The sequence below is a fragment of the Myripristis murdjan genome, chromosome 5 (genome assembly GCF_902150065.1).
Source record: "Myripristis murdjan chromosome 5, fMyrMur1.1, whole genome shotgun sequence".
Taxonomy (NCBI): domain Eukaryota; kingdom Metazoa; phylum Chordata; class Actinopteri; order Holocentriformes; family Holocentridae; genus Myripristis; species Myripristis murdjan.
The window spans coordinates 29,168,805-29,181,322 of record NC_043984.1 but is presented as its reverse complement, the minus strand read 5'-3'; the positions used below and the strand labels follow the sequence as shown (position 1 = coordinate 29,181,322).

Genomic DNA, 12,518 nt, shown 5'->3' with positions numbered 1-12,518 from the left:
GGCATTTATTCTGCTTCATATAAATAATTAATCAGCCAAGTTAATTCGCTTCTGCCTGACTTGGTCAGCTTCATTAACCGCCCTGGAATTGGGAGGCTAGACGCGTCGCACCAGTGAGGCCTGCGACCAACACACAATAGATGTAAATCATTCCACTGATTTCAGGAATACAGCCCCAGATAAGCACCAGTGTCACTGGCACTCATCCCCAGAGAGACAGAGGGGGTGGGTGGAAAATGGGATGTCTGTCTGGCTTGTGTGTATCCAAACGCAGAGCAGAGGACTTAAAATGTAAGCAAATAGCTGTGCCTTCACATTTAACACTGATTTGTAAAGTCATATTTTCACATAAAGCACAAATAGCACGCAGTGATGCATACAGTTACACTGCCAGTATTTGTGTGTTTTCCTTCTGAGTTAAATTAAGTTATGAAAGACAACATTTTTTCAAAGAGGTTTATTTATATTCAGACCTGTATTTTGGTGTTAATTGAGCACCCCTGAAGGATTTGACTGTTTTTGCTCGGCCTCAGATTGGATGTTTCTCATGGAGATCCTTTGGCAGGCCTCACACAGTTGCCCTGTTTCCCATTAAAAAGCCATTCTGCCGCGGTTTTCTGGGAGCTATGCAAGTAAATATATCCATTTCCATAGAAAGTGTTTTGTTTTGGAGGTCCAGTGTTTTCTTGGGCTCCTCTGCTCTCACTCAACTCAGGTTGGGTTCCTCTCCGATTCTGTACTGGACCCCCCACCCCCACCCCCATCCCTGCATATGCCCCGTGACGGAGAACACAAACAAAACCTGAGTCCCGCTCCTTTTCCTCCAGACCAGGAATGGACATGTCATCTGTAAAGGATCTGCACCGGAAAAGACAAAACAAAAGAGCAGTTCATTACTCTGCGGAGAGGGAGTCTATGGGAGCATGTGCACGCGTGTTTGCCTCATTGCAAATGCTGCAAGCAAACAAACAAGAAACAGGGAAGCACAAACCAATAGGGAAACCTGCAATAAAAGTGAAATTGTGTGGGAAGGATATGACACATGTTTATAGTTTGGCTCAGAGTTGAAACACAGCCTCATTGCTGTGTGTTTTAACAGCTGTTCCTCTCTCTCTCTCTGTCGCTCTCTCTTTCTCTCTCCTCCCTGTTTTCTCCTTTTCATGTGTTCTCTCAGGTTTTCAAGTCATGATGCAAGAATCTGGGACGGAGGCGACAAGCAACGGCCCAGCCAATCAGAATGGAGGAGCAAGCTTGGAAGGAGGAGCCAGGGAGGGACGACCCAAGAGTGCCACACCGTCGGTGGAGGTGACTGCAGCTGATCTCCTGCATCTCCAGCATCACCAGGTAAACCAGTTCAGCCTTTCACACCTGTCTTCACCTTATTAAGGCATGTCAACAGCAGGCCCAATACCCCTTTTAAAGTACCGCTTAATATTTAATCCCACCCCAAAGTACATCTAGTACATAAACACATTATTATTATTATTTATGTATATTGAGGCCCGTTTTGAATATTTAAAGAGGGGGAAGTGCTCTCTCTTCGTGATTGTGTTTGGTTGCCAGTGTGTTTATCGTAGCATGCAGCATCCGCATTTTGGTGAAATATTTATCATGGTGGTCGGACATATTTTAAGTGTGTAGGTGCCACAGGATTTTGTAGACAGTTAAGGAACCATGACATCCAATAGGATGACAGCATTTTCCCCCGGCTCATTGTAAACACGCCTCACACTCACAACTAATGCCACAGTCCGCTGTGTCCAACCAATGAGGCGCAGAGATGCTCGCTGGCTTTATTGTTAGTGAAGCCCAAAACATTTTCACCACTACAGACTTGAGGCAAACAGACAAGCTCTTTCTGTTGGTGTCAGCGTTATGTGTGGCACACGACAGTGTGTTTAAGGAAACAGCATTGAAAAGATCAGTGTGTCTCCTGCTATCTCGGCCTATCCGGTAGAATGACTGGGGTTGTTGTCAGGAGCTGTTTGGTGATGATGCACAGGCTTTCTGCTGCTGTCTGTTGTCACAGCACATCCATCAGCTTCTGCAGAGGCAGAGGAACTACAGTGGAACATTGAGCATGGAAGATAGTGCGCTTTAATGTATCACTTAACCAGAAATATGGCCTCATGACTCAGGATTACATTTACATTAGGATTAGTCATATTTTCTTGTATTTTTTTCTCCGTTTCACTTTTGTTTTATGTACAGTAGAAAAACACAGAAAAAAAAAATAGGAGAAGGGAGGGCAGACATACAACACAGGCCAAATGTGAACTCATGATGTCAGGAGTACATGGTGTGCGCCTGCTGAGTCAATAGGGCACCTCAGTTAATCAGATTTTCAGTGTATGGAGCAGAACAGCACTTGACTAAACATTAGAGAAGCAGAAGTGTTGGCTGGTCAGAAAGTCAGAGAGGGTGTGTCAGTATGCATCTAGCTACTCTGTTTCAGTGTCAGGCCTTTAGGCCTCTTCAGATTGCCTATCTGTCCTCCATCACCATTCCCCAGCCCCAGACCCTGGTCCCAAACCCCCTCACCCCCACCCCGTTTTTTCCAGCTCAAAATGAGCATGTCGTCAGTGAGAAAATCACAGCCATACTGAATTCATTACTGCAGTAGTCACACAAAACCGTGGATAAAATTTCAATAACTGCAGGCCACAGTTGAGTAAACAGTTGCACTGAAACTTAATTCCTGTTGACTTTTCCTTCATTCTTTGCCAGGGGCGCATTCTGATTCGCTCTGCAAAGACAACAGGGGTTACAACTTTGATGAATGTGAGGCAGACGAGAGAGAGGGAAAGGGGAGAGGGAGAGCAGTGTCATGGATGTGCACTTGACACCAAGGAGGGAGGAAAAGAAGCCTTCCCTCTAGAATAGAGCCAGTCGTCTAAGGATGGCCGCTGTTTCTGTCCCTGGTCTAGTCATCCAGAAAGAACTATTACTCTCCAGGATCTGTCTTGGCATTTTTATACAGACGAAGGGAAAAGAAGCAACTCTGTTTTTTAACTGTTCAGTGTATCACAGCAGCATTTTCCCCCTGTGCTTTCTAATATTGTAAATAGCAAGTGCCTTTCGTTTTATGCCTTTTGAACAAATCCAACGGTTAATTTCTTTGGCCTGCGGTTGGAGTTTGAAACGGAGGGAGGCGTATTAATTGTTCTGTGTGATAAATGGCGCGTGGTTGGGGATGAAGGACGCGATGTCTCACTCTCAGCTCCTGACACTGGGCTTTGATAGGCTACTTACCAGGGGAGCGTTACTGGGAAGGCAGGCAGGCAGTCTTTTTATTCTCTCATTAGACTAACCCAGGATTTTCACTCATGCACCATGAACCATGTTAATTGTCCCCAGGGCATTAAGATCTTCGCTCAATTACTTGATAACTTTTTACTTTTTGTGGCATTTCACAGTCTTTCTTTTAAGTTTTATTTGCGGCTTGCACTAATATACGGCTAAGTGACGCACCAGGGTTTTTTGCTTCCTTTGTTCTCCACAAAACATTCAAGATGCCATTACCCCTTTAGGTGATGCAAAAATCAATCTAAAATTTTCTCAGACTCAAAGTGCAAATGTATTAGAGTCCCCTGAGTCAGTGGGAACAACAAACCTGGCAGTGGCATATCATTTGTTCTTATTAGGGAACATAACTATGAAAGACAGTGCTCATTAATAAAGATGGGGGATGAAATAATTGTAATCTGTTTGATCATCTTGATTCTGACAGGGGAATTCATCTTGTAGACTAGTCAGATTTGGGGGAAGTGGACCATAAGCTTGATTTAAGCATCTCTATTAGTAAATCAAATACTGTTTTTTTTTTTCTTTCTTTCTTTTTTTTTTTTTTTAACAAAAAGCAAAGGAGAAAAAAACGGCACTGTCTCCTTTCTCTCTGTAAGGTGTTGTGAAAATGTAGCAGTTTTCTCTTTTGAGGAACTGAAAATTTTTATGTCTTGTAAACACAAGCACATTCAAATTCATTGCGGTTGTGCAAAATAAGTTTGGTTTTTCTTTTTTTATAGTCAGACTTTTATTTGTGCTTTATGAATTTTTAGCTGTTATACATTTTGTTGCTTTTAGTATTCAGTCCACATTTTTATAGGCCTTTGTCCAGCCTGTTCTCGGTTTGTTTGTGCATATTATCTCTTTTCACAGAACAAGAAAATAATCTATTTCATAACAACAGATATGTTTGCCCCTGTCTCTTTGATTACGCTGATTTTCTCTGCCTTTTGTTTGTGTTGCAGAAGTTGTGGTTTTCAGTTTGTCCTCATGAGGAAGTGAAGATAGAAGAGAAAATAAAACAACAGTACTATAAAGGAGTTGTGTCTCTGCAGGAGCTTGTTTGTGATTTGTGTGCATGTTTTAATTGATTTTGCAACAGGAAGTTGTGTTGTGAAGAGGAGTGGTCATAGCAACAGTTGTAGTCATATAAACACAGTCACAACGATGACTTTAGGGAGTTGTTATATAAGCGCTGGAGCTGCTATCCTCAGGACATTCAAGTCCCAGCACATATTTCCCATGATGTATGGTCAATTTCAGTGCTACATTTATAACATCTTGCATGTTAAAGCATGCAAACGATTCCCTCACTAGAAATTTGTCTCAAGTCATAGAACTATGTATTAAATATTAATATCCTGTCTTTTAGATCAGCACTTTTAATCAAGTTGGAGTGATTTCTAAAATATTGGCCTGTCTTTTTCTCTCAGTGATACAAATACAACCTAACAATATAACAAAAAGGAAAAAAAAAGAAAAAGAAAAAACAGGATGAATAATTGCTTTTCTTTTATTGCACATACAGTACATCCATCCAGCCTTCTTTGTCAAACAAGTGCTTTAAAGCTTTGTTACAAATCGCAAGATAAGGCCAGCCAATTATGGGTATTTTCTTCTTTTTCTCTCTCTCCTCCATCAGGGCGTCTGTAGTGTTGCGTGTGCAGAGGGGAGAGAGAGTCACCAACATAACAGTGGCAGCAGAAAGAGCTGAGCAGGCACAGGTTGCCTGTTTGCATAATGCAAGGCTTACAAGGTCCCTTGTGGAGGCTTGAGAAGGTGGAAATGCACATCTTAGCTGGCGTCACTGAACTCTGCTCCGCCAAACTTTGGGGTGAAGTGCTAGATGACAAGCTTTGCTATCACATCACCTTTAAACACACGTGCGCGCGCGCGCACACACACACACACACACACACACACACACACCACTCAGAGGCCCAGAGAGAGAGAACAGAGACCCCAAGGCCGGGCCTGGCAGTGCAGCCAGCTGGTTTCCTTAGTCTGGTTAACAGTATGGACTAATGGTCAGACCGAGAGAGGTTAACAGCATCGGGTCAGAGATGAGGCCAGAGAGCCCCTTGCTGCGTCAGATCTCTGCTAATCGCATGCACTCCACCGTGGAGCTAGGGGCGAGGAAGGAGGGAGAGTGCTACGCCTGGACTGAAATACATACACTGCTGTGGTGTTTCACAAGGAGAACGCAGCCTTATCACTGCACATTTGAATTGAATTCCCGCCAGGATCTTTGTGAGGGTTTTTTTTTTTCTTCAGAATTGTATATGTGTGCAAGGCTGCATATGTAAAGTGTGATAAAGTCTGCTTTTCTCTGGATGCTTTTTGACTAAAGGCTGTGGTGCATTATCCTGAATGTGTACTTCATTCTCGAGGCATGCAGTTGCATGCTTGCACGCGCACATGTACATGCACACACACACACACACACACACACGGTGCAAATCTACAGATGCACAGAGAGGCTCACACTAAAAGGATCAGTGTCACCAGAGCCTGCAGTGGATAGTCTCTCCTCCATCTCCAGGAGCTCTCAGGTATCTTCATGTATACTGTTCATATTGTCAGATGAGGCTGGGGACAGCAGAGGCTCCAACTTATTGGAAAATCTGGCGGAGAGGATAACATCAGTGTTATGACACTGCATATTGCCCTAAATTGCTTTATTGGTAAAATGATAGTGCTCGTCCAATTTGAATAATTTTATGGAATCCCTCACAGAACAGTTTAATTATGTTATCACACAACTGGCAACATCTGTCTTTATACCGTAGCACATGACAGTTTTATTACAGGCTGAATTTCTTTGCTGGTTCTGGCAATTGATGTGTGATCTGATTAATAATAACACAGATGGAGGTGAAAATTGAACAGTAATGTGCTGCTATGTTGAAAAAAGTGGGAAATAATTATTAAAGGAAAAAAAAACAGGCAGCATGTGTCACTGAAACTTTATCGTTGTTTTCTCGAAGGCCTAAGCTTCTTTCACTTGAACCATATTGCTTTTTTGAACATGGTTAATTGTTACATGGGATATTTTTCCTCTTTGGAAAAAAATCTGTTTAGTCTATCTGTAACTTTTCAAAGTCTTTTGTCTTTTTTTTTCTTTTTCTTTTTTTTTTTTCTGTTAAGTGAGGTTTTGGGAGGTAAACCATGCAGCGCTTCCCTATTGTCTTATGGATGCCTTCCAAGACAGCCAGCTCATGAACTCATCCATTTTGTTGAGTCTACCTCCAGCCACTTTTCTCCAAGTTGGGAAAGATGAGGCCCAGGTCGCACGTGTGCCCATCCCAGACTTTAAAATAGGTGACTGTTGTATGGCTCAACAGTGTGTTTACACACCATCCTTATGTGGGCAGCAGGGGCGGGTGATCACAGGAGTTTTTTGACAGTGAGGTAATGAGAGTGACTCCTCACCCCCACTCTGCCTCGCCCCACCCTACCGCGCCCATGTTCCAGCAACACCGGATCACTTCAAGGTATAAAACTTCACATACTGTAGCTCACAACTCATCCTCGCCCGTATGAAAAGGGAAAGGTGTGGAGAATGGATTTCAGGTCAAATGGTCACTGCCTGTTACGATTGTTAAAATGTAAAATTATTGCGCAAAGGATCGAAAATCATATTTTGTACAAGTTGTTTTGGGCTAGCTCCAGTGACTGCATCACAAGCCTCCCTCATTGTTTTGTTTTTTTTTTAATCCATCCAATCAGACTAGTTTGCAGTATTTGAAGTGGAAAGCCTCCACACTCAGCACTATTCTGACTGCCTGATTTCTGCCTATGAGAACTTAGTCTTCAAATTCATGTAATACTTTTTTTTTTTTTTTTTACCTAAACAACATTTAGTTATGTAACATCATGAGACATATTGCTCTGACTCAGACATATATTTCAAAAAGTAAATATATAACTACATCTTGAATAGTGAATAATACACTAAAACACTTTAGCACTGTTTAATAGAGGGATCAGTTGCATAACTTGCATGTTTGGTACCTTGTTGTTTTGTGGCGTTTTTCCATTATTAAGTTCAACAAATGCAGTGCACAAAGAGAGCAACTGCAGCTGCAATGGAGATTTATGGGTGAAAGAAGTGTGTTGTTTAACATGGTCGCAAACTGTTGAATCTACAACAAAGCCCAGACTGATTTATTTTTAGGGGATGATGCTGAATCCTGACAGCAAACATTTCTGATTTATATTGCCTAATTATTTTCTTTTCCTCTTTGACTCCATTGGAACTCCACTGAGAACATCGCTTGGTGACATCAGTGGATTAACCTTTCCTCTAGTTAACTGCAGAACAACAAAAACACAATATCAAACAATGAAATGGCACCAGAAAGGCAATTTAAATTTTGTAAGCATGTTTTTTTTTGGGTTTTTTTTTTTTTAATCATTTTGATCTTTTTGGCTGGAATTTCCCTTTAAGAGTTCTGGCTGCGACATAGGTAAGGAAAGTGTGATGCAAAGGGTAATTCTGCATCTCCTATACAATCAAGGCATATATGTCCCTCTGAGGAATATGTGCATGAGTCAACCTCTTCAAGGACCATCTGAGGTGGGCCTGAGTGTGTGTGACGTGTGTTTGCACAAATGCCTCCTATGTAAATGATGCGCCTGTATGCTGGTATCATTAGGAAGAGTGAAGTGGCTCTCATTGTGTGGCGCCCGGATGGTCTTTGATGGCCCTGTCTGCGTGTTTGTGCTGAAGTGGGCAACTCTAAACTTTGAGCAGGTGTCTGGAGCAGCTGGCTGGAGGCAGACGGGGAAACACGCCTGCGCCGGCTCAGTGCAACTCATAGAGAGAGGCCTCAACCAGCCAGTCGACTAATGCGTCGTCAATGTTTTATTTAAAGTAATGCCAGCGAGCGCTCCTGAATGCTCCACATCAAGACACACATGCATACAAATCCTCACACACATGTACGCACACAGGCGCACAGACTAATTTTGCTCTGTTTAGCTGAGCAACTTGTGTGTTTAGCGTTGTAAATAAGTAACCGTTTTAACAGGGCCTCAGGGGAGTGTGGTTGGGAAAGTACAGGCCCAGACATGACTGGTTTTAATAGCCATTGTCAAAACACTATTTCAACAAAACCTCTTCTTCACTGGGTTGGAATGTTTACATTTAGTTGAATAATAATGCCATTTTTAGGAGAAACGGTTTCTTTTAGGATAGCCAATTTGACCCAATTTATTAGGGATAGAGTTAAGGATGCACAATTCCTCTTGGGAAAACATTCAAGCGCAGGGCCTATCCATTTTTAATGAGAGCTCTACTTTAAAAACTTCATAGAATTAATATGTATCAGTGAAGTCTTTCCTGCGCAGAAAACTTCAGGGTAATTAATATTCATAGGCTGTGCTTGTTAACACCCCCCAATGCTAGTGCAATGTAGATCCAATTAACATAGAATGGGCCCTAAGGAATTGGGCAGATAAGGGTTAAACGAGCTATTGAAATTGAAACCGGGACTGTCTCCTCTTAAAACACTTATTTGTTTCAATAAGCCCTAATCCTTGTTGCAGATTAAGGCATCTATTGGATGCTCAAGAGGACAGCTGTGAAGGTAGAGTTGCCAGGGCTTCTTCATAGAGACTTTGTGTGTGCGCGCTTGCCGTGTGTGTGTGTGTGTGTGTGTGTGTGGGCATATGTGTTTGTTTGTGCAGAGGAGCACGCGCGTATCAGGGTGTGTACTTGCTTGTGTGCATATATGCAGTGTATAGAAGGCATCACCTACAGAGCTGGCCTAATGTGAAAGCGCTGTAGTGAGACTGGCTTTTATATCTTATTCATAATCTCCTTGCACAGTGCGGGTAATAGACGTCAGTGTTCATTCCTGGCGTCAGGCTCCTAGCCCAGGCCAGGCTAGGTGACAGAGGGGGAAGTGCCGGGACTCAAAGGGGAGCTAAGTGACGGCAGCAAAACGCCTGTTTGCCGCCCGCTGCCGTCTGTTAGCACACAGCCTTCAGATATTGCTCCCTGGAGCACCCTGAGACAACTGTGCCCACCATGTCTCAGCTCCTAAAGGAGTGGCTCTAAACAGGTTAGCTGGCGGATAAGATGAAACAGGTATAAAAGAGCATGAATATAAAGGAAAGAGGGACGTTATTTTTTTTTTTTTCCCTTCCACCCACCTCTTTAGGTACCTCTTTATGCTTACCAAGGTTATTGTGGTTAACTAAAACCAAGAAAGGAAAAAACAATTAATAAAGTACAATGAAAACAGAGGCATGTATATTGGGGAATGGAAACATGACTGAGACTGAAATCTGCCTTGAATCTAACCAAAATGCAATCGTGTTATTATCGTGTAGCTTTTTTGACCACAGACAAAAGGAGATTTAAGCATAATAATACCCACATCTTTCAGGGGTGGCATGGGGGGAGATTAATAATAACAATAATACTGATACTACTGCTACTACTACTACGACAACGACGAATGATGATGATGATGATGATGATAATAATAATAATAATAGTAATAATAATAATAATAAATAAATAAATAAATAAAATAGATAGAGAAATAAATAGATAAATACATAAATACATAAATAAAATGAACTAAATCAGCACCTGCCATGGAAATCTTTTTGAAGCTTACTTTATTTTATTTTATTTTATTTTATTTTATTGTATCTAAAATCACAGGACTGTTATATCCCTGGTCCCTAAAACTGAGTTCCACTTAGGAGAAAGTCAGTAAAGTTGGCTGCAGAGCTCTGTAATTTGTAAAACTTTTTCCCAGGTGCCGTCGCATCTCTGTGTTCCTCAACATGCTCCGTGTGGCTGCCAAATGGCTGCTGCAGGATGGGCAATAAAAACAGAGGTCACTGTTGTCTCCTTCTGCTCAGGCGCTGTGTGGATCACAGAGTGGAGGTGCACAGCTGAAGCTCTGGCCTTGATCTCTGTTACTGATGTGCAGCGGTGTTGTCATGGTACCAAAAATTTGACTTGGTTAGCAACACTGAGTTTACCATCTAAAAATGAAATACTACTACAACACCACAGCCAACATTTGCAAAAATATTATTAAGTAGTGTTGACTGAAGCAGCTGTGAAGGAGTGTGGGGGTTTATACGTCTGTCGGGTGTTCATCTTTGTCGGATCTTAAAGCAAAACGAGTCTGCATTTCACTCAGATGTCACACACCGCTTAACAGTGTTGTCCTGTTTTCAGCTTTTTCTTTGTTTGCATGTTGAAATGACTGCTGCGGTTCAGTGTCACAAGCCAGATTTTAGCTCCATCTATTCCAATCTTTCTTGTTTTTTTTGTTTGTTTGTTTGTTTTTTTAACTATTTTATTACGTACGTGCATGTATGCCCCCTGGAGGTCACTCAACAAATGGGCTAAAAATAGTGGATTTATATATTTAAAACTAAATATTTAATTCTTTATTGAAACAGTAGTGAAATTTCATTTTACAAAGACAAGTAAAGTTAATAAACATCTTTGTAAAAACAAGGGCATCTGACTGTACAGTGTTCTACAGGAGGCTAGCTAAACAATAGTTTTACAATAGCTTGACGAGTTTGATGAATAATGGAACATTTATAAAAACGCAATGTTGAATTCAATTAGAGCTGCGCAGCATACCAATATATATGTACATATATATATATATATATATATATATGTATATATATATATATATATCATGATTTGAAACAACACAGGTGCCTGGATTTTGGATCGCATAATGCTTTTCTATGATTTGCCTCTACCTGCTTGATCATCACATCCACATTAGTCGTGATTATTTATCAAAAATTGTGTTTGTAAATATCTTATGAAAGAACCAACTGTCGTCCTTCCTATATCGTCACAATACTGATACTGAGGTATTTGGCCACGGATATCGTGATATTTGATTTTGTCTTCATCACCTAGCCCTCAACTCAGTATTTCACAATAGTATCATTACACTTCTTAAAATTGAGCTATTTTGACAGCTCTAGTGCAGTATACTTTTTTTCCAATGATAAATAAAACAAACAAACAAACAAACAAAAAAAAAACAACAGCTCTTTGTTTTTGACACACAGGGAGAAAATATGATAAATCACTGATGCCAGTGGTCAAATGAGCCTTCGTTGAAGTAAATATGCATCGACTGGCACATCAAGTACAGGTCCCTTGGAGTAATTTTGATTGTTTGACGTGTATTCACCCATCAACGTATGTATCAGTGATTAATAACAACCCCCCCGTGCGTTCAGGAGTGACGTGGCCTCTATTTGAGAGAAAAATGGCATGGGTCGGCGTTCACTGGCGAGTAGCTGTATACCATTTACAGAATGATATGCTGTGATGGGATGTCTTGTCATAAATAATAGTGATGGCACCTCCACATCCTGTGAATGACGTGTGCCATAAATACTTAGCCAGGCCAGAAACAATGGTTCACATCAATCCTCATTCACTCTTTTTCTCTCTGTATAAAAAAAGATATATATTATTTAAATGGACAATAAAAACAAATGTTTTTTCCTCCTCAGCTGGCGGCTGAGAGACCTCCAGAGCAGGGCGATGTGTGTTGCTCCCTTACTGTGGTTTCTGCTGCTCTGTTGTTATTTGCTTGTTTACAATCTTTGACATGATGTAATGGGATGGCTGTGAAAGTACTAGCCAGCAAATGGCACAGAAAATAAGACAGTCCTTTATGTCTACCCCCTCCTCTTTTTTTCTCTTTTTTCCCTCTGTTTTTTCTTCTTTTTTTTCCCTAGCGAACTGGGAATATGTTCTGCATTTGACTGAGGGAACATGAGCCTTGAATATAAGTAACTGTTTTTTGCATTAGGTACTCCCTGGAGGTAGGGGAAAATATCATGTCCCTGCGTGAAATGTGAATGTGAAATCTAGCAGAAAGAAATATTTATGACCATTTTCTGCTTGATTAGAGCTGGATGACATGCCTTAGGAGACAGTGAGTGGACAAAAGGCAGCAGTGCTGCTTCTGGGCAGATGTTTAAGAAAGAGTTGTTTAGGGAGGAAGGCTGCCTGTCTGGGGGCTTTGTGTGTATATGTGTGTGTCTGTGGGTTGGATGGGGTGGGGTGTTGTCGGGTCGGGGGACCAGGTCCTATTTTGAGGCATGGGAATGGCATTTGCCTATGTTCAACAAGAGTAAACTGGGAGGCTGGTGGAGAAATGGCACAAGATCCATCACTGGCCTTGTCCATACAGACACACTAATGTTGTCACGAT

General features: G+C 41.5%; 1 protein-coding gene across 5 annotated transcripts in view; it reads left to right on the top strand.

Moving 5' to 3' along the window:
• foxp1b (forkhead box P1b) overlaps positions 1 to 12,518 on the top strand; it is a 168,209-nt gene that overhangs the window by 78,862 nt on the left and 76,829 nt on the right. For all 5 annotated transcript variants that reach the window (XM_030051291.1, XM_030051296.1, XM_030051292.1 and 2 more), the window contains one exon: positions 1,175 to 1,344. In XM_030051291.1, coding sequence (XP_029907151.1) covers positions 1,175 to 1,344 — 170 coding nt within the window. The remainder of the gene's footprint in view (positions 1 to 1,174; positions 1,345 to 12,518) is intronic.